Source organism: Apiospora hydei (assembly GCF_038363865.1).
Source record: "Apiospora hydei strain CBS 114990 chromosome Unknown utg000005l_segment0_segment0, whole genome shotgun sequence".
Taxonomy (NCBI): Eukaryota; Fungi; Ascomycota; class Sordariomycetes; order Amphisphaeriales; family Apiosporaceae; genus Apiospora; species Apiospora hydei.
The window spans coordinates 5,228,701-5,253,410 of record NW_027117364.1 but is presented as its reverse complement, the minus strand read 5'-3'; the positions used below and the strand labels follow the sequence as shown (position 1 = coordinate 5,253,410).

The following is a 24,710-nucleotide window of genomic DNA, read 5'->3' as shown; positions in this document are numbered from 1 at the left end:
CATCTGTGATGCATACCCTCCAGGAAGGATGCGCTTATGTTCGGCCATGTGATCTGATAATCTGAAGCTGACACTCCCAGAATGGTTGCTCCTCAACTTCCCCAGGCACGGTATTTTGCCATGCCATGGATGAGGATACGAACACCGCGGTCGGGGCCGTCATGGCCGCCCTGGCGATTGTTTTCGTCGGTGCCCGCTTCTACATGCGACACTCCAAAAAGGCCGGCCTAAAAAGGGGACGACTGGATGATTCTGGCGTCGCTGCTGCTCATGATTGCGACGGATATCTTGGCTATATGCGGTTTGTCACCAGCCCCTGACGTTGTCGAGCACCACGTCTAACTCGCCCAGCAATCACGGCCAATCCGGAGGGGCCCGAACATGCCACGGTCCCGACCAGCACAGAGGACTATACGGAGGCCGACGTCCTGTACACGAAGCTGGACTACGCCTCCACGGTCCTGTACTTCTCCATCACCTCGACCACCAAGCTGTCCATCCTATTGCTGTATAACCGGATCTTCTCCGTCAATGTCTTGTTTCGCCGACTAGTGAGGATTCTTATGGCCGTGGTAGTTAGTTTCTGGATCGGGACGACCGTGGCGAACTTGACCAACTGCATCCCCATGGAATATGTCTGGATCAACAGCCTGTCGGACCCCCGCTACTGCTTCAACTACAACATCTACTGGTTCGCGAGCGGCATCTGCGAGGCCTTCATCGACGTGCTGATTATCCTGCTTCCGATCCGGATGATTCTCGGCTTGCAGCTAAGCACCGAGAAGAAAGTAGCCATCGCCTTTGTGTTTCTTCTGGGTGGCTTGTGAGTACCGCATTCCCACCATATCTTGAGAGCATGATTTGACCGAGACACCGACAGCGTCATCTTGTCCGGCCTACTCAAGGCCATCTTTGGGTACATCCCGGGAAGCAGACAGCCGTCGTTCTTCCGTACCCAGCTATGGACAACCGTGCACTGCGGCACTGGTATCGTGTGCGCGTGTCTGCCAGTCTGCCTGTCTCTGCTCACTCACCTCCGGAGGCTTAGCGGGTTTCCTGGCTCATCCTTGTTTCGAAAGTACTGGTATAAAGTCAGCAACAGGTCGTCCATCGAACAAGCCAATGCATCGGGTGACTCCAGCGGCCGGCAGTTTCAGCCGATTCCAGCGGGCCCCGCCAGCGGAGGGCTGTCGCCTGCCTTCGACGAAAGGGGCCACGAACTTGCTGTGCGCCAGCCATTGCACAATCGGCTACTCGGTGCTGGATCCAACGACTCCGAGTCTTCGGGTACTATTGTCTAGTATGTAGATGTTGCAAGTCTGTGTAACCATTGTTGCTCATCTGCATTGGATGCAAGGGATGCGATGTTGCGTACCAACCCGCGTGTACCATCGTCTGTTGGCTCTCGTCCCTTACATGACACTCCACTCATTCTCGTTACATGGGCGGTTGGCGTACCCTCGCGGTCTATTTAACCACGCGCGATTTCCGCGGTTGCAAGATTTGCTTGGGTTTCTCTTGGATTCCATTCTGCTGCATCAACGGCTCTGCAGACATCGTGCACAATGGCCGCCTCCAGGAACTCACCTTCTTCCACACCCCTGTGGTTTAAATTGGGCCTGCTGCTACTCTGCTCTGCCTCTGCCTATGCCGCCTACCAACTCAATGCGCCCGAGGCCATCTTGGCGTTCTTCACCGGGCCGGGCAGCTACAGTCGCATCTTCACCGCGGCCTTCTTGGTCATCAACTGGAAGAGCCTGCCCTTTGCTTGGAGCGTATGTCCACCCTCGCCTCTGATGGAGATGCAAAACTGACGCGCCGTCTGCCTCCAGGTCCGAATGTGGTACTGCATGATCATCCACCTGTTCGTCCGCAACTACCACACCCACACGCCGGACAAGCTGTTCCACCCCGTCATCTGCGAGTCGCACACGTCCCTCGGGGAGATTGACTACCGGCTGCACAAGTCCAACTCGACCTACCTCTCCGATTTCGACGTGGCTCGGTCGCACCTAGTGTCGCACCTCGTCGCCCGGTCGGGCCACTTGCTCGCCCGAAACGCCAAGCACCGTCTGGTCATGGACCCCTCCGACCCTACCAAACCTGCGCGCGGCTGCTTCGGCATCGGCATCGGCGCCGTGCACTGCGCCTTCAAGCGCGAAATCAAGCCGTACCAGAAGTACGAGATGTGGTCGCGCATCCTGTCCTGGGACCGCAAATGGCTGTACATCGTCACGCACTTTGTCAAAAAGGGCGCCGTGCTGCCCCACTCGTGGGACGCCCAGAGCTTCGGCCGGACCCGCAACAACCCCGGCAGCCCGCAGGTCTGGGAGAAGAAGATTTACGCCACCGCCGTCACCGCGTACGTCTTCAAGCTGGGCCGGCTGAAGGTCCACCCGGCCGTCATGTTGGGCGCCAGCGGGCTGCTGCCGGAGCGCCCTGGAGGTTGGACCTCAGCCGACGACGCTAGCTCGAACCCTTTGCCGGTGGAGCCCGACACCCCCAAGCAGGGGGCGGTGCTAATAAGCTGGCGGAGTGGACCTGGGAGCGGACCGAGGCGGAGCGGCAGAGAGGGTACGAGTATGCGCTGCACTTTGCTGCCATGAACGGGCTCCATGGCTGGTTTGACGGCGGCGAAGATGGAGCACTGGGCCGGTTCGCGCTCGGCTAATGATGGTCGTGCTGTTAGCATCTGCGGAAAACACCTCGCAAGCTGCGATTGCGGCAGGGAATGGTGGGATGGCGTTGGCATTGTTAATGAGAGCAAGAGACACGTAAACTTTCAAGTACGAGAGTGATGCAATGAGAATACATAATTATCTCCAGTATCTTGGCCATTGCCGGACTGTCCTCCAGTGCCACATGGCTAGTTCCGTGCGCCAACGCACACGCGCTCCGGGCACATCACCAATTTGACAGATTTTGTGCGGCGGTGAGCATGAAAGTAGACTGCTGTCATGTCGTCCAAATTGACCTTGTTCTATCAACCATTCTAGAAGTATTCTAGAAGCCTTGTTGTAGTCCAACGACTGCCGGCATGACTCGGGATGATGCTATTTAGACTTCGGATGTGCATCTCCCCGGCCAGCTAGCCCACCGAGGCGCCACCGCCCCTGACTCGGCTCCTTTTTTCAAAAAGTTTTTCACCATTACAGGTGTCTGGTCTTGTCGAGGATATAGGACGCAGCAGACCCTATGGAAGAAGCACCGCCGCCACTATGGGCATTCGCGAGGCCACGCATGCCAAGGTCCGGGGCGACGACATCGTCATCCACGGCGACCTCTCGCCCGGCCAGCTCACCGCCGTCACCGCCTTGCTCGCCATCGCCATCTGGAACGCCGTCGAGATGGTGCCGCTCGTCTTCTTCACCTTCAAGCGCTTCCGCACGCTCTACTTCTGGAGCATCTGCGCCGCCACGCTGGGCATCGTCGTGTGCGCCACGTCGCAGGTCGTCAGCACGTGGGGGCCCGAGCCGTACGACCGCACGCTCCTGGCGGCGTCCGTGGTGAGCTGCCTGGGCTGGGCGCCCATGGTCACGGGGCAGTCGTTTGTGCTGTACTCGCGGCTGCACCTGCTCAACGTGCCGCCGCGGACCCTCAAGCTTGTGCTCTTCATGATCATCTTCGACGGCGTCGTCTTACACAGCATCGGCACCGCCTTCACCTTGGAGCCCCTGATCACGCACTCGCTGCGGCTCGAGAGGGTCTACGCCACCTTTGAGAAGATCCAAGTCACCACCTTCATGTGCCAGGAGTTTGTGCTCTCGGGCCTCTACCTCTGGAAATCCAACGAGTTCCTCGGACAATACACGTGCCCCCTCCAGCTCAGCCCCTCGCGCATCTCGACGGCGCGCCGCAACTCGTGCGACAAAGTTAAAGGTCTCCTGGTGGGCCTGATTGCCGCCAACCTCGTGGTCATGATGCTCGACGTGACCATCATCGGGCTGGAGTACGCCGGCCTGCACCAGGTCCAGCTCAGCTACAAGACCTTTGTGTACGCCCTGAAGCTGAAGATCGAGCTCAGCATCCTGAACCAGCTCGTCGGCTTCGTCCGCCGGGTGCACAGACTGCAGACCGAGGCGGACGGCGCGGTGGGCCTCGAGAGGGAGTGGGTGACTACGATGGAGACGACGTTTGCTACTCCGTCATATCAGGCGCCTAATGAAGTTAGTGGAGTAGTCAGTTCAGATGGACAGGGGCCCTAGATAGATACACCAGACTTGTTGTTTTCGAAGAATTCACAATACATTCCCGTCACTCCCTCCCGGTCCATAACAACCATCACTGCCAATGCTGGAGAACAGTCTCGGACTCCCGCAGCTGCGAACAGCGAAGGCTACCTTCCCAGATGATTCGCCCTCTTTCGGGATCTTTTGCCTCGGGGTTGTAGTCCCCAAGCTCCGAGCCGTTCAGATACACACCCTTGGGTCGCTCCGTGAGCGGTGGTGGGCCACAGTCCAGAGCAGCCGCCAACACGTCGCGAGCAGACTTCTGAGGCGTGCGCCAGGAGCCATTCGGGTACAGACGCACCAAGAGCCGGCCTAGCCAACCTGCAAGGACACCAAACACGAGGAACCGAATGATCCAGGGGCTGTGGCGGCCGATGTCGGTGCCCATGCCGCCGGGATCGACAGCAAGGACGGAGACCTGGTTGAAAAGAGGATCTTTGTCCAGCCGTCTCTGAAGCTCGTGGCTGTTACATGTAAACCGGTCAGTCATGTGAGATCTCCAAGCAGCATGGCCAATGAGAAGCAAAGACCGCCTACATCATGGCAGCCCCGCACATCTTGGAGGCACCGTAGCGGCGGTACGCAGCCGTCCACTTGTCCTTCTGCTCGTCCGCCGTGGAGCTCCAGGTACCCTTGGCAATGGGCTCGAGGTCGTCGGTGATCATTGTCTTGTTCTTGTTGTCTTTGAACGATCCGTTCATGACGTTCTGCGGATGTTCGGGGCTGCATGTCTCTCAGCAATGGAGAAAACGATGTGGCGATGGGCTACTTGCTCTTGGGACCAACTGCTAATCCAGACAATCCTCCCCGTCTGACGGTCCATACTCTGGAGGAGCAAAAGGGTAAGCAGCCAGTGGCCGAGGTAGTTGACCACAAACGTCAAGTCGAGACCATCTTCGTTCCACGTCTGCGTGTCGTACTCTTCGAAGCCCGCATTGAGGATGATGGCGCTGATGGGCGGGATTGTCCCAGCTTGGACGCGTGTATTGATGGTGGCGGCGGCCTCGCGCACGCTGCTGAGTCGCGACAGATCCAACGCAACCTGTTCGTGAGAGGATGATGAGCCTGCGGACCCAAGAACAGCATGGAGTGTGGATGCGGACCTCGCGTCCCGCACGCTGAAAACACCGTGGTAGGATTTCAGATCGGGAGTCGACACCAGACGCGACACGATGGCGCTGCCGAGGCCGCTGTTCGCGCCCGTCACCAAAATCGTGCCTTTCTTGTTTGACATTGTGGTTGGCGTTGCGTGCATTGGTTGCAAGAGGGTTCCGGGTGCGGAGATGTAGATCATCGAGAAAGTTACAGGGGTAAGGTGGTACCCCTTGCTTGGGCCAAGTGGACCGTGTCAAAGGATGCATAACCAACAAGCCAATGAGACGGTGCTGTATTTTGGCTGGAGCAGCATCGCTGTTAGAGGATGGCTGATGACACAATTAACAGCCAACTGCACCAGTCAAACGTCTTGAACGCCAGTTATTTTTCACCACCCCTTTCGCATATGCCATGATACTGACAAGAACTTGAGCCATTTCCACATCTCTTGTCGCAATGTGGCCCTTTTCCAGCTACCCAGAACACTCGCCCTCCGACGTCCATGGTAAAACGTATGACTACATCATCGTGGGAGGCAAGTACTCGATAACCCAACTTTCATCACGATTGGTAGAGCTTACTGATGCCCTAGGCGGAACTGCTGGCTGTGTCATTGCGTCGCGCCTGTCAGAAGACCCGGATGTCTCGGTACTGGTGATTGACAAGGGTCACGTCCGGGACAATGTGGTGTCGCGTATGCCCCTTCTCAGCCAGAACATGTTCCTCGGCGACGTTCTGCAAGTCCAGGGAGACCGCTGGTCCGAGCCGATCACCGGCGCCAACGGGAGGAGGAACCGGCTGTGGGCCGTCGAAGGTATTGGGGGCGCCTCGCGCATGAATGCCATGCTGTGGACGCGGGGGTATCCTGGAGACTACGCTGCCTGGTCCGAGTTGGGTTTGACCGACTGGAATTATGAGAAGCTAGAGCCGTACTTCCGGAGGATGGAGAATGCGGTAGCCCATCCGGACTCTAAGGCGAGGGGCCATGAAGGTGACTTACCCAACTTTGAAGAGTGCATGGGAGACATAAACCCCGGGTTGCTAATCTTGCACTCGCAGGACCCATGGAAATGCGACAAGTTCCGATCCCATTCGTATGGACCAAGTAGTGCGTTTCCTGACCAACTTAACCAGCTCCCTCACCTAACGTGACAACTTAGTTTCCGACAAGCCGTACAAAAGCTTGGTCTTCAGTCCGGAAAAGACATCAACGACCCCGCGGCACCGGCCATGGGCTTCTTCGATCTCGATGTGGTCATCGACAAGCGTGGAAACCGAGTGTCGGCCCTGTCAGCGTACTTGAACAAGGTGACGGCCCAAAAGAGACGAGACCGTCTTACTATCTGCACCGGCGCCGTGATATTCCGCCTGGAAGCCGACGCGCAAACGGGAACCATCACTGGAGTCCATATCCGATCTGCGAAAAGCACACACAGCGGCGAGTTCTTCGTCAAGGCACGTCGCGAGGTGGTCCTCTGCGCTGGTGCGGCATGCACTCCCCAGCTCCTACCGTTGAGTGGTATTGGACCAGCGGCCTCGTCAGAGAGTCTTGGTACCCCGCTTGTCAAGGCACTCCCGGCAGTCGGTGCCACGCTGTTCGACCATTACAGCATGCCCATCATGCTCGAGGTCCCCAAGAAGGAGACTTTTCATCTCCTCGAGTCGGTCTGGGGGTTATGGCACATATTGATTTGGCTTTTCTCTGGAAAAGGCTTCTTGGGGCTCGGCTCCATGTCGAATACTGTCTACCTTCGGTCCGACGCTATCGACGAGGAAACAATGCAAGTCAAGGACCATGACGACGGGGGGCACGACAGGCTGGGTGCTTCCCTGTCGCGCAATGTGCCGGATATTGAGGTCATGTTCATGCCGAACAGCGCCGTCGAGAGGGAAGTCCCGGGGCGTACACTGATGTCCCTGTACCCTACACTGGTGCAGCCTCAAGGGTCGGGGCGCGTCGAGCTGGCCAGCAAGGACGTACTGGACCAGCCACGGATAATCTACCCGATGTTCAACAACGAGCATGATATTGCCACGGCGAGAATGGCTGTCCGTTTCGCCATGCGGCTGGCCGAGGAGTTGCAGAACTCGGATTACCCTTATCCGGCAAAGCTCCTGTTTGCTCCCGGCCAGGATCCGACGGCCCTGGAAGAGTGGGAGAAGGCCGCGCCGGCTGAGTACGTTCCTGTTGCGGGTCAACATGCCACTCTCAGTCGCGAGCAAGATGCCTCAGTCAGACTTGAAAGGGGAATGAGCAAGACATGGAAGACAGTCACCGACGACGAGATTGACGACTACATGAGAAGAGTCAGCCACACAAGTCTGCACTTCTCGGGCACTTGTCCCATGGCCGTTGACGAGAGGAGGGGTGTCGTCGACCAGCAGCTCCGTGTCTACGGGTTCAGCAACTTGAGGATTGCCGACACCAGTGTCTTCCCCAAGATTCCCAGCTGCCACACCATGGCGCCGGTGATGGCCATGGCGAAGAGATGTGCTGAGTTTGTCAAATCCACATGGAATGGGAAGAAGTCACAGTAGCCAGATTGGTTTCTCTGATGTTTCATATTTGTATTAAGTCTTTATCTGTGCTCTATATAAAGGGAGTACTTACAACACTATTTACTTTCAGATAACAAACTACTTTCAAGCAGCAAAGGCTTCGTTTAGTTCAGAGCATCTCGAATCCCGGCAAGTACACCTCTTACAACATCCTCGGAGATGAGCTTCTTGTTGCCTTCAAACTCCAACTCCAACTTGCCGGCCTTGGTCGGTGTTGCATAAATCTCCGGTCGTACACGCGGCGGCACGGCCCCCTCGTAGAAGGAGATGGTGCTGGGGCGACCCAAAAACGTGAAGTCGCCGTCCTCCTGCTGCTGGAATGCAGTCCGCCAACCAAAGTCATTGACTGCCTCAGGCCAGTCAGTGCAGTTCTTGATCATCTGCACCATGCCGACGGCTTCGTGAGCCGAGTCTTGGATGAACTGGGACTGAAGACGGTGTGCCAAAGTGGAGACGGTATCTCCTGCTTTGACGGCGATCCGGATGGGGACTTCGGTCATGGTGGGGCCCACAACGTTCTGGAGATGGCCGGGGAGCATGGAGCGGCCCGTGACCAAGCGGCCCAACACGATTTCCTGTTGCTTGAATTGGCGCGACAGCACGAGGGCACAGGCGGCGTGGAACAAGGTGGCCACAGACACGCCATCCTGGTTTTGGCTGAGCTTGCTCGGCATCTCGATGGTCTCCTTCAGTGTCAGGCGGTTCTCGGGGTTACAGAAAGCAGCAGCGTCTGGGCCGGAGAGATCTGTCTTCCAGCAGGGGGCCGGCGATCCTTGAAGTCTCGACCGCCAATATTGCTGACTTTCCTCTCTTCTCCTCTCGCTGTGAGCAATGTACTGGCTGAAACTTGGGCCGAGAGGCAACGACGAGTCCTGAATGTAGAAAGACGAGAGCGTCTCAATGACGGAGTCCCAGCTGAAGCCATCGAATTGGGCGTGGGAGATCCTGAGTATGAACTTATGCTTCCCTGACGCGTGTTTGACCACAATGACCCGGATGAATGCGCGACCCAGAACGCGCGGTCGCTTGATGTCTTCGGCACATATCGAGTTGACCAATGCCGTCATATCCCCGTCGCCAGCCTCAACTACGTCGCATGTCGGCTTGAAGTCCGACAGCACAACTTGCCAGAACCGGTTGTTGGCGCGAACGAAGACTGTGCGTAGTATATCGAAATGGTTAACGAGTCTCACGCAACCCTGCTCCAGCCTGGCAAAGTCCACATCGACAGGCAGGTCAAAGATCCAATGCGGATATCGTCCCGGCGGGTCCTGCAACGCATCCTTGACGGAATGCTCTTGGAAATCCGTGGCGGGAAGCACGTCCCTGACGGATTGCAGTCCCCCTTCAACGTGAGGGGCTACGTGTTGCTCCAGGAAGTCGCTTGTATTGTCCGCCTTCAGCAAGGAGAATGGCGCCGGTAGTGAGTGTGTCTCATCCTTGTGGACTGTGGCCTCCTTAACTATGAGTGCCAGGTCAGACAGTCGCGGCGCCTTGAAGATGTCGGCAACCGTCAGCGAAAGCTTCTGTCCGCGTGCGGCGGCGACGAGACGCATGGCGGCAATGGACTCGCCGCCGATCCGGAGGAAGTTGCTCTCGGCGCTGATACTGGCCGGGTCGATCTGAAGGACGGAGGACCACAGCTGCTGCAGCCGCTTCTCCATTTCGCTGGCGGGCATGCGTCGCTCTTTGCCGCGGGACTGTAGTTGGGCGAGGTCTTCTAGGGTTTTGGAACTGCCGAATTCCCGCAATTCCCGACGGTCGGTTTTGTTGGTGGTGGTCATGGGGATCTTGTCGATTTCGATGTACGCTCCCGGGACCATGCTGGAGAGCTCGTTAGTATTGATATGCGGGGTTGAAGAAGGGAAACTTACTATTGCGGAACGCGATCTGGCAACCGCTCGAGGTCGTCAGTATTTGCACCAGAATCGACTTCACCTCCTCACGCGTCTTGCCCTCTTTGGAGGCGCTCAGAAACACCGCGAGAATGGGGTTGTTGCTGTTCTTTGGCGTAATGATCTCGGCGGCAACACTACAAAGACTCGGGTCTCGGAGACAAGCGCCAACATGATACTCGACCTCAGCCAACTCGATTCGCTGACCCCGGAGCTTGACTAGTGCATCCTTTCGGCCGATGAAGTCCAATGATCCGCCAGAGTTGTAGCGCAGAAGGTCGCCCGTCATGTAGAGTGTCCCTTGCCGACCTGGGTGTTGCTCCGTTCCGCGTACGAGCCAAGCGGGGCTCTTGATATAGGATGCAGCAGTCTTGGATGCGTCGCCGAAGTACCCTTGACTCACCGTCGGGCCCTCTATGACGAGCTCGGCAACGGTTCCGATGGCAGCGAGGCGGTCCGGGTGGCCGGGCTGGACCAACCAAGTCGTCGCGCCATAGGAGTGGCCGACGTGGTTGTTGCGCGTCTGCGGGTTCAGGCGCGCAAACGAGAGGGCCTGGGCGCACTCCGCGGGTCCGTAGATACCGATCACGGTCTCGGCCTGCGTCCAGCGGCCCACCTCCTTGTTCTGAATAGGCTCTCCGCCCATCGCCAGAGTGCGAAGCCCCCGGCATCGTCGCGGGGTCCAGCGACCGAGCGACCGACGGGGTGAAGTAGGTGTAGTCGCACCCCATGCGTTCGAAAGCCCCCGCGATGTCGTTGCGGCGGCCCGACTCGGAGGGGATGCAGAGGCAGCCCCGGCGATAAGGGTCTGCAGGTGGTTGGACCAGGAGACGTCGAAGTTGTACGACACGAAATCGAAGACGCGCGTGCCGCGGCGGATGTGCAGAATGTCGCGCTGGTGTGCCGCGGCCGAGGCGAAGTTTTTGGTGGGTCGTCACGATGCCTTTGGGGACGCCGGTGGAGCCGCTGGTGAAGACGATGTAAAGTACGTCCGTGGGGGAAACCCCAGGAAGGCGTGGGGTTTCGGTAGGGTTCGAGGGGCAGAGTTCCTTTATGCGATATTCATCGACAGTAACCACTTGAGCGTCGGAGAGGCGGCTTGCGAGCGACGAGTTGCCAGTTGATGAGATCACCAGTTTGGCGTCGACCTGCTGAACAATGGACCTCAAACGCGCCTCTGGCTGAGTCGAGTCCATGGCTACACAAGCCGCCCCGGCTCTCATCACCGCCAATGCTGCTACGGGATACCACATGGACTTCTCGAAGCACAGCGGAATGATCGACCCGGGGCCAGCTCCGAGAGACACCAGATGGAGGGCTAGCTTGTAGGAAAGGTCATCGAGCTCTGCGTAGGACAGGTTCCCGTTCCAGGCACATATGGCGGCATCTTGGGGTTGGCGCTTCATGGTGTCGCCAATCAGATCATGCACACAGGCAGATATAGTTACTGGAACAATAGAGTTCCAGTTCCAGAGCTGTGCCAGATCATGGGTGCTGACCGTCTCGATATCTTCCACTTTCTGGGTATCTGAGGTGCAGATTTGGCGTATGACATGCTCGAACTGGGCTGCTATGCGTTCCATCTGGACCGCATCAATGACGTTGGAATCAAAGCTTATCTCCAGCTCGATGCCGCTGCTGGTGGTGAGCTGGCACATGACCATGACGGCGTTGGGGTTGAAGTCGTCCAGCCCGTTGCGGCTCGACAGGGTCTCGGGTGGGGCCAGGAACGGACTCTGAGGATCCTTGTCGACGTAATCTTTGTGACCTGCGGGCTGAACCACGAGCAGGGTGTTGAAACGGCTGCCGAGCTCAGCGCCTCCGCCAAGACGCCGGATATCGAGGAGCTCGATGTGCTCATAAGGGATCATGGAAACCGACTGCTTCTGCACATTGTGAAGAAGATCGTCCAGGCTCTGTATGGGATCAAACTTGACACGCACCGGCACCGCGTTGATCAGTGGCGCGATCATGCGGTCAATACCGGGAAGGTAGACTTGGCGGCCAGTGACCATGGCCCCGAAGACCACGTCATCGGTGCCGGTGTAGCGGGCGGCCAGGATCGACCAGGCTGCTCTTATTACTGCAGTCATTACGTTAGTAAGTGGGATCAAATAAACTCAGGCCGATGGAGAACGAGCACTTACTGGTTGAAGCAGTAGCATCTTTCTTTGGCCAAGTAAAACCACCAATCTGCCGCCGTACAGTACTGTCAGCTTTGGGCCGGTAGTCCTCGCTGGGCAAAGATGGTAACGGCACTGCTTCGGACTCATCAAATTGACTACGCCAGAATTGTGTTGCCTCTTCTTGCTTGACATTCACCACATGCTTGATGAAGGCCTGGAATGGAGCGACGGGGCTTTTGTTGACCTTTACCCGCATAGGCCCTCGCAACTTCACCCAGAAGTAAGTCGATCGAGTATCCGTCATAGATAGCATGGTGTTGAGTCAGAATACAGCAGAGATCACCGGATATTTCGTTCTTAATAAGCGTCAGTCGGGTGAGGCGCTCTCCAAGTCCCATGGACTTGTGCTTGTCACTTTCAAGGTAAGCATCAACAGAGTCAGAAGTGTCCCATTCTAGTGGTTCGTCAACTTGTACTTGGACCAGTCCTTCAGAAGGAATGTCGACGATCCGGTACCGGAGAATGGGCGCGGTGGTGCGGCTCACATTCTCCCAAGCCTTCTTGAACCACTGAATGTCAATGTCGTCTTGAAGACGCAGAAGGAACCTCGCGATGTAAGAATTGTCAGACTTGGCCGTCATCGAGAGGAGCGACTTTTGCACTCCGGTACATGGGAAAGCGTCTTGGATCTTTGAGGCGACAATATCGCACTGGCTGGTGATGGAAGCAATCGCAGTATCCTTGGTGGTGTTCTTCAGCAGTGATAAGGCCCGAACTTCTGCATGTCGGGACTCCGTGTTGGGAGACAAGTTGGTCATAGCTTCAGCCATCTCAGATAGTCGTGGCTTCTGAAGGATATCCGGTACAGTGAGGAGAGTCCGCTAGTACGAGCTAGGGCCGTGAGTCGCATAGCGGTGATAGAATCTCCACCAAGACGCAAGAAACTGCTGTCTGCACGGATCTTGTCGGCTGGGACACGCAACACAGCTGCCCAAAGCCCTTGGAGGCGAAGCTCTGACTCCGTGGCTGGCAATTTGCCATTTTGGCCGCTGCGACCCCCATCCAGCTGCTCTAGAGTCAAGTTGGAGCCCATCTCACGTAGGCGTTTGCGGTCCGTCTTGCCACTGACCGCGAGCGGAATGGACTCCACAGGTATGTAGGCGCTCGAGACCATGTATGTCGGAAGGCACGTTTGCAAGACTTCTTCAATATCACCCATAGTCTCACTGAACCTTGGCACGTCATCTGGTAGTAGTTGGACGAACGCAACAAGTGCAGCTCTTCCCGTCACAGATGGCACCACAACTTCCGCCACCGCCGTAGCCGCCTCGAACTTGGCAGAGAGATACTGACGGAGGTGGTGCTCAACTTCGCCCAGCTCGATTCGCTGGCCTCGCAGTTTGACCTGTGTGTCCTTTCTCCCAATAAAGACGAGATTTCCATCGGCTTCATTGTACTGCACGAGATCTCCGGTCTTGTACAGCCGGCCCTGTCTCCCAGCGATCTTGCCATCCGGGCTTCCCTCAATAGCCAAGTGGGGTTCCCAATAAAGGAGGCAGACGTCTTTTCTGCATCGCCTAGATAGCCGCGACCTACGAGGGGTCCTTCGAGGTACAACTCGCCCACAGCTCCAACGGGGGACAGCCGCTCGCTGGACTTGGGGTCCACAACCCAAGTTGAGGCACCGGCACCCTTGCCGATGGGCAGTGGCGATGGGAGGTTGATGTTCGGGACCTTGTACCAGACCGTGCCCACAGTGCACTCGGCAGGCCCGTAGCCCACAAAGGTGTTGGCGAGCGGCGTCCATCGCGATACATCATCACTTGTGACAGCTTCACCCGCAAGGTAGATGTTCTGCATGGTCGGAACCTGCCCCGGGTCCACCAGACGTGCCGTAGAAGATGTGAGGTAGATATCCGTCGTGCCAAATCTTCTGATGCTGTTCTCCAGGTCGCCCTTCCTTTCCTGCTCGCTCGGAATGCATAGTGTGGCTCCTGCAATGAGAGAGCGTAGTATTCCCAGAATAGCTGCGTCGAATGAGTAGGATGCAAAGTCGTACAAGCGGGAACTGCTGCTCAGAGGCTGTATCGCTTGCTGCTGGTAAGCCATGGCGCTGGTGAAATTTCGATGCTCCATGAGACATCCTTTTGGTGTGCCAGTGCTTCCGCTTGTGAAGACAGCATATAATAGATCAGAGGGCGCTACAGCCGGGATATTTCCAAGCTCGTGATTCGATCCGCTTGCAGGGTCCAACATGAAAGTGGACTCTGGACCCAATACTACTGGTGTAGTGGCGGACTCGCCGAGTTGAGAAGCCAGGGCCTCATTGGCTGCCGAGGCCAGAACAACCACCGGGTTCACCTGTTGTACAATGTCCTTGAGTCGCGACACTGGCAGTGTCGAGTCGAGAAGCAACACTGCGGCGCCAGATTTGAGGACGCTAAGTACGGCGATCGGGACGTACATGGACTTCTCAAAGCACAGCGGGACAATCGTGTTTCGCCTAACGCCAAGTTCGACGAGGTGATTTGCTAAAACGGCAGAGATGCTGTCCAGGCGGCCATATGTCAACTCGCCGTCCCAGGCAGAAATGGCCGTAGCATCGCGATTGTCCTTGGCAGCCTGGGTGATGAGGTCGTGAACACAACCATCGACGCTCTCGAAGGCCTCCGAGTTCCAGTTCCAAATCTGGGCGAGGTCCTGGTCGGTGGTGAGACTCACGTCTCCGAGGCGCGTATCGTCGAGGTCGGAGGTGCATAGTCCCTGCAGTAGATATTCGAAGTGGTGGGCCATCCGGCCGACCGTGTCGCGGCTTATCACTTGCGAATCGAACCGGAACTCCAGCTCCAGGCGGCCCGCCTCGAGAGTGCATATCAAGGTTAGGGCATAAGAGTCAAAGGCGTTGCTCTTGGACTTTCCGTGCTCTGCTTCCGAAACAAACAGACCTGCGCCGTCGTCTTTGACATTCTGCTCCTGGGGCTGGATCACCAGAAGCGTCTGGAACTGACAAGCCTGCTGCGCCTCGGGGCTGATCTGCCTTATGGCCGACAGTCCGGCCTGTTCGTGGGGGATCATGTCGGTGGCCTGCCCCTGAACCGCCGACAACAACTGCAGGACATCAGCCCCGCTGTCTAGCTTGATCCGGACGGGCACGGTGGCGATCGTGGGACCCGCAATCCTTTCGATGCCACCAACAGGGGCTTTGCGGCCAGCCACGACGGTTCCGAACACGACGTCGGCGGAGTTGGAGTAGTGAGAGCAGAGCAGCGCAAAGACGGCGCGGAGCGTGGTTGAGGGGTGGCATTATCTGCTCGCCAGGCGACGTCTTTGATCTGGTGTGTGAATGTCGAGTCCGTTTTGGGCTCGTAGGTGGACCTGGGCAGAGTCGGGAACTGCGCCGCTTCGAGCCCGGAGAACTGGGACTCCCAGAACTTGGCTTCGGCGGACTGGTCCCGGTCTTGGATGTACTTGACAAAGGCTTGGAAGGGACAGGGCCGGATAGGAGTGGCGCCGTTGTAGTAACTTTCCAGAGTTTCCAGGATGCGCGGCATGGTAAGGCCGTCGTAGATGGAATGGTGCATTGTCAGCGCAAAGTAGAAGCACCTGCGGCCATCTGAGGGCGCATTATCCTCGAAGACTGCGCACCTCATAAGACGAGATCCCAAACCCATCGGTGCCTCTTTCTCTTTCTGTAGGTAATTGTTTAAGCTGCTTGCATCTGTCCAACATTCTTGCTCGCGGACAACTGCCTGCACCAGCCCTTGGCCGGGCAAGTCGATAATGCGGGTTCGCAAAATGGGCATGGTCAAGCAGACGGTCTGCCAGACCGATTTGAATCTGGCAATATCAATATGGGGCGCAAGTTCCAGTATGTTCCGGCCGGTGTATGCCCCGGAAGTCTTCATGGTCAGGGCAAGAAGGCCTTCCTGCAAAGGCGTGCAGGGAAACAAGTCCTCAATATCGGTTTCGCTCACACCGCAAAGGGATGCGGTTTGTTCGCGTGCAGACTGATGATCTTGGTTTGCGTTGAGTAGCGTAAAAGGGGCGATAGCATCTTCCTCGCCTACGACTCCCTTGTTTCTCAGAAACTTGGCCATGTCTTCGAGGACCGGGTGCTCGAAGATCTCCGCCACCGTCAGAACCAGCCCCTGCTGCCGGGCCATCCCGACAAGACGCATGGCCTGGATGGAGTCGCCGACCCGCAGGAAGCTATCGTTGGCCGAAATAACCTCGGCGTCGATCTTGAGTGCGACGGACCACAGTTCGCGCAATGCTCTCTCGGCGGTAGTTGTGGGCTCCCGACGCTGATTGCCGGATGCGTTTCTTGGCGGTTCGTAAGCGTCGCCAATCTCGCGGAGCTTCTTTCGGTCCTTTTTGCCTGATGCATTGGTCGGGATGACGGGCACGGGGATGTAGTAGGATGGGACGGCGTACTTTGGGAGAGTAGCGCCAAGCTTGTCGTTCAATCCAGAAGTCATCTTCTCCACTTCTTCCCGAGTTTGTGCGGTGATGTATGCGACGAGGGTGAGGTTCCTTCCATCTTTGGAAATGGCATCCACGACCACCTCGATATCGTTATCGGCGCAGAGAAACTTCCGGATCTGGGTCTCGACTTCTTCGGGAGCAACCAGCTGCCCACGGATCTTCATCTGGGCATCCTTCCTGCCCATATACACCAGGTTGCCGTTGCTGTCATACCGGCCCAAGTCGCCGGTGCAGTAAACGAGATTATGTCTTCCCGGCCGATCTGGCCCGTGGCCGGCGGAGAGGAACGTGAGATCGTCGCGGAAGCGCTGCTTCGTCATGGCCTCGTTACCGATGTAGGCATCAGCGCACAGCGGGCCCTCGAGGGCAATCTCGCCCACTGTACCGAAAGGCACAAGCCGGTCTTGGTTTCGAGGGTCGACCAGCCAGCACAGCGCGGGCTGCTTCGAGTAGACCTGGCCGATGACGCCGGTGTGCCAGGCGTCATCGCAGGCCGTCATGATCGTCGCCGGGTGCTCGGCGGGCCCGTACCAGTTGAGCACGGGGCACTTGCCCTTCCACCGCTGCACATCCTCCTTGACAAGGTTCTCGCCCGACAGCACGAGCATGGACAGAGGTTTGGTCAGGTCGTCCGGGCGGAGTGCCTTGGCGGTGGACGGGGTGATGTTCAGGAAGTCCACGCCGAAGCGGTTGATGGTGGCGCCCAGCCCGTCCATTCGTTCGTACTCGGAGGGGATGCACAGGCACCCGGCGTTGACGAGGGTGGAGATGGACTCGATGGTGCTGACGTCGAAGTCGTACGAGGCGAACTGGAAGACCCGGGTTCCGGTGTGGACGCCGAGGTATTCGCCGTGCGCCTGGATATTGGATGCGAGGGTCCGGTGGCTCCAGAGTACTTGCTTCGGCTCGCCGGTACTGCCCGATGATACTAGTATCGCGGCCGAGTCGCGGATATCCAACTCGGGTAGAGGTGTCAGATTACCACCAGCGTCGGTGGCGCTCTGCTGCAGCAATTGTTCGACGGTGCAGCAGCGGGCGTGTTTCGACACCACTTCCATGCGGCACTCCGAGACCACGGCGAGTATGACCCGGATATTCTTGAAGACCTTCGCCATTCGAAGCTCCGGTACGGCTGTGGACTGTAGCACTGTGACGCCGCCGGCCTTGTAGACGGCCACCTGGACCAACGGCACCCACTTCGACTTTTCCGAGCACAAGGCCACGACAGATCCTTTCGAGATGCCCATGCATACCAGTCTGTGGGCAATGTCAGTTGACATCTCGTCCAACTGGCGATAGGTGAATTGGCCGTCCCATGCATCTATTGCCACAGAGTCCGGTCGCATCTTCGCTGCGGCGGCAATGGCGTCATGTACCAGCACGTTGGTCTCCTTTGGAAGCTGGGCATTCTGAGCCCAGAACACCTCAAGGTCCGCATTGCTGGCCGTCTGGACCGCGTCAAGCCTGTTCACGGCCATAGACTCCGAGCACAGCTGCTCTAGCACCATCTCGAACTGGCAAGCCATGCGGCGCATCTGCTCTCGGTCGATGAGGCTCCCGTCGAAGCTCATGCGCAGGCGCATGCCATCCGGCTTCAGCTCGCAGACTACCTGCAGCGCGTAGTTGTTGAAGGGATCGGTGCCCAGGGTGTTGCGGTTGGACGCGAAGTTGCGGGCCTGGAAGAGCAGGCTGTCCTTATCAAGTCCCTTGCCCTCGGCGACCGGCTGCACTACCAGAAGAGTTTGGATGAGGCGGGGGTCCAGGTCAGCGGCGACGCGGTGGATGTTCTGGAGACCGAATTGCTCGTAGGGCGTCATTTCAATCATGTGGTGCTGCTGTCGGGACAGTAAATCTTCGACCGTCTCGTTCCAGTTGATGGTGATGGCCACGGGGACTGTGGATATGGTAGGGCCGGCGCAGTTTTCCATTCCTGTCATGTTGGCCTGTCTTCCGCTGACTGTCACTGCGAAGATGGCGTCGCTGGCAGATGTGTACTGGGAAGCCAAGATGGCCCAAGCTGAGCGTATCACCGTAGAGGGCGTTGCGCCTGACCTCGGCCACTCTACGGAAATGGCATGTTCCACATCCTGGTCGGCTTTTTGGTGTGTAGGTTGCGGAGGGAAGTGCCGGGAATTGTCCGGCCTCGGTGTTGGAGAGCTGGGTCTTCCAGAAGTCGGCAGCTTCTCCGGGGTCGATCTTATTGATGTGCTGAATGAAGTTCTGGAACGGCGTGATGGTCAACCCGGCTCGGCCCAGGTACTGCTGCTCCAACTCTTCTAGAATCATCTTCAGGGTGTTGCCATCGTAGGTACAGTGATGAATGGTGAATGCGAAGTTGCGGTCGATGAGGGCGGCCCGGCACAGCTCCGTGCCCAGGCCCATCTGCATCTTTTGGTCTTCGTCGAGATATCTGTCCAAGTCAGTAGTATCATCACGACGCAGCGGTAAGTCGTCCAGAACGACTTGCACCAAACCCTGCCCGGGAAGATCAACGATGCGCGTCCTCAGCAAGGGCAGCTTTTGTACCGTGGCTGACCATGCCTCACTTAGCCTTTCTGCGTCGATATTTGGTTGCAGACGGAGCACGCTCCGCGAAACGTACTGGCCGTGCTTCTTGGCACCTAACGCTAGCAGGCCTTGCTGCAGCGCGGTACAGGGGTATACATCCGTGATGGAGGACTCAGGCACTGCACACAACCGCGCGGCATGTCCGCGAGCCGTAGCTTCGTCAATCTTCGGACTCAAAAGTGAGAAGGGAGCTATTGACGGCAAACTGGAATCCGTGTCATCGAACTTGGCAGATTTGGCCATGTCCTCCAGCAGGGGTGACTGAAAGACATCGGCGACAGTCAATGCAAGACCTTGACTACGAGCCGATGCGACTAGCCGCATTGCCGTGATCGAGTCGCCTCCCAAGCGGAGGAAGTTGTCAGTAGCATGGATTGCGTCTGCTTCAATGCCGATGATGTCCGCCCATAGCTGCTGCAGGCGCACTTCCATAGCCGTGGATGGTTTCCTTGCCGCTTTCCGGGAAGGTTGCATGGCGGCCAGTTGGGAATGGGTGAGTAAGCTTCCAATCTGCCGCAGCCGCTTCCTGTCGGTCTTTCCGGAGTGGTTCATTGGGATTTTCTCAATGGGTACATAGACCTTGGGGATCATGTATGGTGGCAGAGTTTTCGACTGGTCCTGCTCGAGCTCATCCACTGGTAATGTCCGCTTCAAGTAGTTGATGACATCCTCCGTGGTGTCCGGTGGACTAACAAAACTGATGAACAGAGCTAGGGTTTCTTTGTCACTGCTCTCTGGGCAGAATATCTCCGCCACCACAGTAGCCTCCAACTTCCCGGTTAAGAAGTCCTGAACGCGAAGCTCGATCTCGCCCAGTTCCACTCTCTGCCCTCGCAGCTTCCGCTGAGAGTCGTGCTTGCGGCTAATGAAGACAACTTTCCCGTCGGCCTCGTACTTGACCAGATCCCCGGTCTGGTAGAGTCGGCCACCCCGACCGGGAACGTTGAGCTCCTCGAAACCGGCATGAAGCCATGGCGGCGTGAAGAAGGATGCTTCGTTCAAGGATACGCCGTTCTTCCCGGCGTACTCGGCCACGATGGGTCCTTCTATACAGAGTTCCGAGATTGCTCCAATGGGAGCCAACTGGTTTCTGTCTTTCGGGTCTACCAGCCAGGTCAGTCCGCCGCTGCTTCTGCCGATCATGCCAGGGATCCAGACATCCTTCTCCACAAGACAGGAGGTTGCGACGGATGCCTCTGCCGGCCCGTACCAGTTATAAACAGAGTCGAGACTCTCAGTCCATTTCATTGCCGTCTTCTGCGACAGCTTCTCGCCCGCAAAGACGATTGTCTTGATGGAGGGAAGTTCCTTGGGATTGAGAGACTCGGACACGGACGGCGTAAGGCATATCCAGTTGGCGCCGAAGTCGTTGATGGCGCCCGCGAGCCGGTTGGTCCGGTCTAGCTCGGACGGGATACAGAGAGTGCCACCCGCAGACAAGGCGGCGAGTGATTCGACCGTGCTCACATCGAACTCGTAACCCGCGAATTGGAACGTCTTGCTGGTTGAGGTAAGACCGAAGGAGGCACTCGCGGCGCGGATGTTGCTGGATAGGGCCTCGTGGTTCCAGAGAATCGACTTGGGGGCGCCGGTCGATCCGGAAGTAAACAGGATGAGAGCCGGGTCCGACGGTAGTGTGGTTTGTGATTCGAGAACATGAAGCCAACCTTCATCAGGGGTGAATTCTGTGACAGACAGGGTGGCCACATGTTCACTGAAGAGGTTCGCATCCACTGACCCTGACATGAGGACCAGCTTTGGCTGCACCGTCTCCACGACTTCAAGCACCCGTTGACTTGACGCGGGGACAGAAATCGGCAATGCGACGGCGCCCAATCTCAGAGCCGCGATCATACACACGACGTGCCAAGAGGACTTCTCAAAGTTCAAGATGACAACAGAGCCCGGGATCACCCCTTTCTGACGAAGACGGTAGGCGAGGCATGTTGATATGTCCCTCAACTGCGGGTATGTCATCTGCTTGTCCCATGATGACAAAGCCAATGCCTCTGGGTCTACTGCTGCCCATTCGTCGATAAGGCTTGTAACAGACTGGTGGACTGCCTCGGGAACTGTTTTGTTCCACTCCCAGATCTGTCCGAGATCATGTTTGGTACGCGGGGTAATATCTTGCAATTTCGACTCGGCGAGTTGCTCGGCGCAGAGCTGTCGAACCAGACGCCCAAACTGTTCCGCAATTCGCTCTACTGCCTCCGGCATGATGGCGCCAGAGTCGTAGTTGATCTGCAGTGTGAGACCCGAGTCTTCCAGCTGGCATATGATCATCATGGCGTACGAGTTGTACATGCCTACGCTGTCTGCATCGCCATCCTTGGCCACGAGCTGAACAGATGGATCTTGAGAGAGCATGGAGTAGTCCGAGTCGACATCCGAGTCATGCGACTCCGTCGGTACACTACCCAGGCTCCCGACAATGCTCTTGGCCTGCGAGAAGAGGCCATCTCCGGATTGACTCGATTCGCGTCGGGCAGGCTGGACCACGAGCAAGAGCTGGAATTGACTTCCTTCCTCGTCGATGCGCTGGATCCGCTGGAGACCGTACTGTTCGTATTGGTTGAGCTCGACGGCCTGCTGTTGCACCTGCTGCTGAAGAGACTGAACAGTCTGGTCCCAGTCGAACCGGACGCGCACAGGAACAGTGGCGATAGTCGGCCCGACAATGTGCTCGATACCTTGAATGGGGGCTGTACGTCCGTTCACGGTTGCGCCAAACCGAACATCGCTCGAGTTGGTATACGAGGCCATCAGCACCGCGAGTGCGGAGCGTACTACCGATGACGGTGTGATACCGGAGCGCGGCCATTGCAGTCCGGACACCGTATAACTGAAATCAAGATTCTGGCCGGGCCGGTAGCTGGGTGATGGGAAAACGATGGCTTCCGAGTCGGCAAGTTGACGTTGCCAGAATGCGGCGGCGTCGGGCGTATCGGCTGCCAACACATGCCGCATGAAGGGCTGGAAAGGGATGAGGGGCTTTTCCGTCCTGTCGTAATACGCCGCCTCGAGGGCATCCAGGATGAGCATCGTGACCCACCCGTCAAAGATGGCGTGATGCATTTCAAGGACGAAGTAGTGGCGGGAGTCCGACGTGACCAGTCCCGGTCGACAAAGGGGAGTTCCCAAGCCCATATGCATTGTATGTTGCATGAATTCGGCGATACCGGAGTACAGACTCAGGGGTATTGATTGGTGCAGTATAACCTGCACGAGGCCTTCGCCGGGTATATCCACGACCCTCGTCCGTGTAATGGGGGTCTGGAGATTGATCTTCGCCCAAGCCAGCTCGAAGTTACTCAGATTCGTCGTGACCGGGAGCTCGTATACTGTCCTAGAAACGTAATCGGTTTTATTGTTCTTCAACCCCTCACTCTTCATCGACGTTGCGAGCATGCCTTCTTGTAGCGGCGTGCATGGATATACATCTTCAATATCTGTTGGCTCAACCCCGCAGATCTTGGCAACATCTTCGCATACACTGGCGGAGTCTCTAGTGCCCTTTAGCAACGAAAACGGTATGATACGGTCGTCTTGCTTGGGGGATTCTTGAACTCTGCAAACTTGAGCGAGCTCCACCAAAGTCTGTGTCTTGAACACATTCGCGACCGTCAGAACGATGCTTTTCTGCCGCGCTGCTGCCACCACGCGCATTGATGTGATGGAGTCGCCGCCAAGACGCAGAAAGTTGTCCTGGGTGCTGATGCGAGAGACCTCCAAGCCCAGGACATCGGCCCAGATCTGGCGCAGTTGTCGCTCGATATCGTTCGAAGGCTCCTGATATTCCGTGACGGACATGATGGTGGACTGCAAGCTGACGATCTCCTGCCACTTCATGGCGCTGCCAAACTCTCGAAGGCGCCGCCTATCCACCTTGCCTGTCGACGCCACCGGGATCTCGTTGACCGGCAAGTAGGCGCTCGGGATCATGAAGGCCGGCAAGACCTCCCGCAATTTCTCCGCAAGACCGTCCATGAGCCTTTTGATGTAGTCAGTGTCGTGGTTCTTCGTCACGACGAATAAGGCCAGAGAGGCGACATCGGTGCCCTGCGGAGTTATCACATCCACAATGATCGGGAGGGCGTCGTTCAGACCGGCGCGCACGTGGTGCTCCACGTCCCCGATCTCGACTCTCTGCCCCCTGATCTTCAGTTGCGAGTTGTCCTTGCGGCCAACGAATAGTATGGTCCCGTCGGGCTTGTACTTGACTAAATCTCCCGTCTTGTAGAGCCTGCCGCGTCTACCTGGGTGACTCTTGCTTCCCGCCAGCAGCCACGGCGGATCGTGGATAAAAGCGGAGGCAGTCTTTTCGGGGTCCGACAGATAGCCCTGACCGACGAGGGGACCCTCGAGGTACAGTTCACCCACGGCGCCTTGGGGAGCTAGTTTGGTGTTGTCATTGGCGTCGACGATCCATAGAGAAAACGCGACCCCTTCGCCAAGATCCGGTCGGTCTTCTAGGGCGGGGCTGATTTCGGCAAAGGCGCACTTGAAGGTGCACTCAGTCGGCCCGTATGTGTTTACTGAGTACTCCTGTTAGCCATCATTCTATCCTTAGGAATTATACCGACGATTGCCGATCATTATTCGTGGTGCCACTTACATAGCCTGACTTGCCCAGCCCATTGCGTCACGTTCTCCCGATAGGGCATTTCGCCACTGAGGAGAACCGACTTGAGACTGGGTGGGATCGGACAGACCGTCCGAAGAACAGTCGGGGTGATGTTTATCAGCGTCGCCTGGAACTTGGTGATAGCCGCGGACAGATCCGTCAGCATGTCGTCTTCTGACGCGATGCAGAGGCACCCGCCGGCGCATAGCGTGTTCAGGAAGTTGCTCCAGGCTACGTCGAAGGAGTAGGGCGCAAAGTCAAAGACGCGCGAGTCCTTAGTAAATCCGAGCGCTTTGCCTTGGTAGTGGACGGCGCTCCTGACGTTGGCGTGGCTGATGCAGGCGCCTTTGGGTTGGCCTGTTGTTCCTCTGCGATGGATGAGGGTCAGAAAAGGGGCAAAGTGTGGGGTGCATCGACCTCTTTGGAGATGGCTTTCCTGCGGCCAAGCCCTGGATGTCAAAGGAGGTTACTCACGATGTGAATGAGATGTAGACTATGTCTGACGGCGAAACCTCAGGCAGTTGTGGTACAGTCTCTTCGGGGACGGGAGTCTTTAGCAGAGTATCGTCAAGCTGCACCACCGGAACACCAGCCAGTTGAATCGCTCTCGCATGATAATTTGCAGATGCGACGACCAAAGTAGGCCGCGCCTGTTGCACAATGGACCGCAATCTGGAATCGGGCTGAGTGCCGTCAAGGGCGATGGCGCTGCATCCGGCCTTGATGACAGCCAACATGGCCCCGCATGTCCATCGTGACTTGGGGAAGAGCAGCGGTATGCTCGATCTGGGGGTAACGCCCAGTGTAATGAGCCTATTTGCTAGTTTTGTCGAAATCTCATCCAGTTGGGAGTAGGTGAAGTTGCCGTCCCACGCGCAAACTGCCAAGGCCTCAGGCTGCGTCGTAGCAATCTCGGCGATGAGGTCATGAACGCATCCTTGGATCTGGCCCGGCACGGAGGCATTCCTTTCCCAGATTTGGTCAAGTTCCAGCTGGGACAGTGACGATGAAGCTATTTCCTGCGATTTGTCCATATTGAACTTTTGGATGTTGTGCTGGTGCGTCTGGCAAGAAAGCGGCCGCGTATGGGTCTGAATCTATAACTGCATAACCTGTGGTGTGAATA

The 24,710-nt window shown here is 57.2% G+C and overlaps 6 protein-coding genes across 6 annotated transcripts; 4 read left to right on the top strand and 2 right to left on the bottom strand.

The window, feature by feature from the left end:
* Nucleotides 1-125: 125 nt before the first annotated feature.
* PG997_007168 (uncharacterized protein) lies at nucleotides 126-1,301 on the top strand (the record flags this gene model as incomplete). The annotated part of the gene is made up of 3 exons (XM_066811483.1): nucleotides 126-305; nucleotides 372-823; nucleotides 881-1,301. The coding sequence occupies 3 exons, from the start codon at nucleotides 126-128 to the stop codon at nucleotides 1,299-1,301; spliced, it is 1,053 nt and encodes a 350-aa protein (XP_066670406.1).
* A 264-nt stretch (nucleotides 1,302-1,565) lies between these two features.
* On the top strand, nucleotides 1,566-2,671 carry PG997_007167 (uncharacterized protein; the record flags this gene model as incomplete). The annotated part of the gene is made up of 3 exons (XM_066811482.1): nucleotides 1,566-1,775; nucleotides 1,833-2,445; nucleotides 2,508-2,671. 3 exons carry the CDS (start codon nucleotides 1,566-1,568, stop codon nucleotides 2,669-2,671), a joined length of 987 nt encoding a protein of 328 aa, XP_066670405.1.
* Nucleotides 2,672-3,218: 547 nt separating this feature from the next.
* Nucleotides 3,219-4,205, top strand: PG997_007166 (uncharacterized protein; the record flags this gene model as incomplete). The annotated part of the gene is made up of 1 exon (XM_066811481.1): nucleotides 3,219-4,205. The coding sequence occupies one exon, from the start codon at nucleotides 3,219-3,221 to the stop codon at nucleotides 4,203-4,205; it is 987 nt and encodes a 328-aa protein (XP_066670404.1).
* A 76-nt stretch (nucleotides 4,206-4,281) lies between these two features.
* On the bottom strand, nucleotides 4,282-5,463 carry PG997_007165 (uncharacterized protein; the record flags this gene model as incomplete). The annotated part of the gene is made up of 3 exons (XM_066811480.1): nucleotides 4,282-4,693; nucleotides 4,767-4,960; nucleotides 4,999-5,463. The coding sequence occupies 3 exons, from the start codon at nucleotides 5,461-5,463 to the stop codon at nucleotides 4,282-4,284; spliced, it is 1,071 nt and encodes a 356-aa protein (XP_066670403.1).
* A 317-nt stretch (nucleotides 5,464-5,780) lies between these two features.
* On the top strand, nucleotides 5,781-7,862 carry PG997_007164 (choline dehydrogenase; the record flags this gene model as incomplete). Its single annotated transcript, XM_066811479.1, has 2 exons — nucleotides 5,781-6,432; nucleotides 6,496-7,862. The coding sequence occupies 2 exons, from the start codon at nucleotides 5,781-5,783 to the stop codon at nucleotides 7,860-7,862; spliced, it is 2,019 nt and encodes a 672-aa protein (XP_066670402.1).
* A 125-nt stretch (nucleotides 7,863-7,987) lies between these two features.
* PG997_007163 (uncharacterized protein) lies at nucleotides 7,988-24,618 on the bottom strand (the record flags this gene model as incomplete). The annotated part of the gene is made up of 12 exons (XM_066811478.1): nucleotides 7,988-9,707; nucleotides 9,758-9,783; nucleotides 9,822-10,673; nucleotides 10,717-11,861; nucleotides 11,926-12,039; nucleotides 12,101-12,724; nucleotides 12,793-13,421; nucleotides 13,466-15,012; nucleotides 15,075-18,283; nucleotides 18,348-23,495; nucleotides 23,576-23,952; nucleotides 24,059-24,618. 12 exons carry the CDS (start codon nucleotides 24,616-24,618, stop codon nucleotides 7,988-7,990), a joined length of 15,951 nt encoding a protein of 5,316 aa, XP_066670401.1.
* Nucleotides 24,619-24,710: the final 92 nt, after the last annotated feature.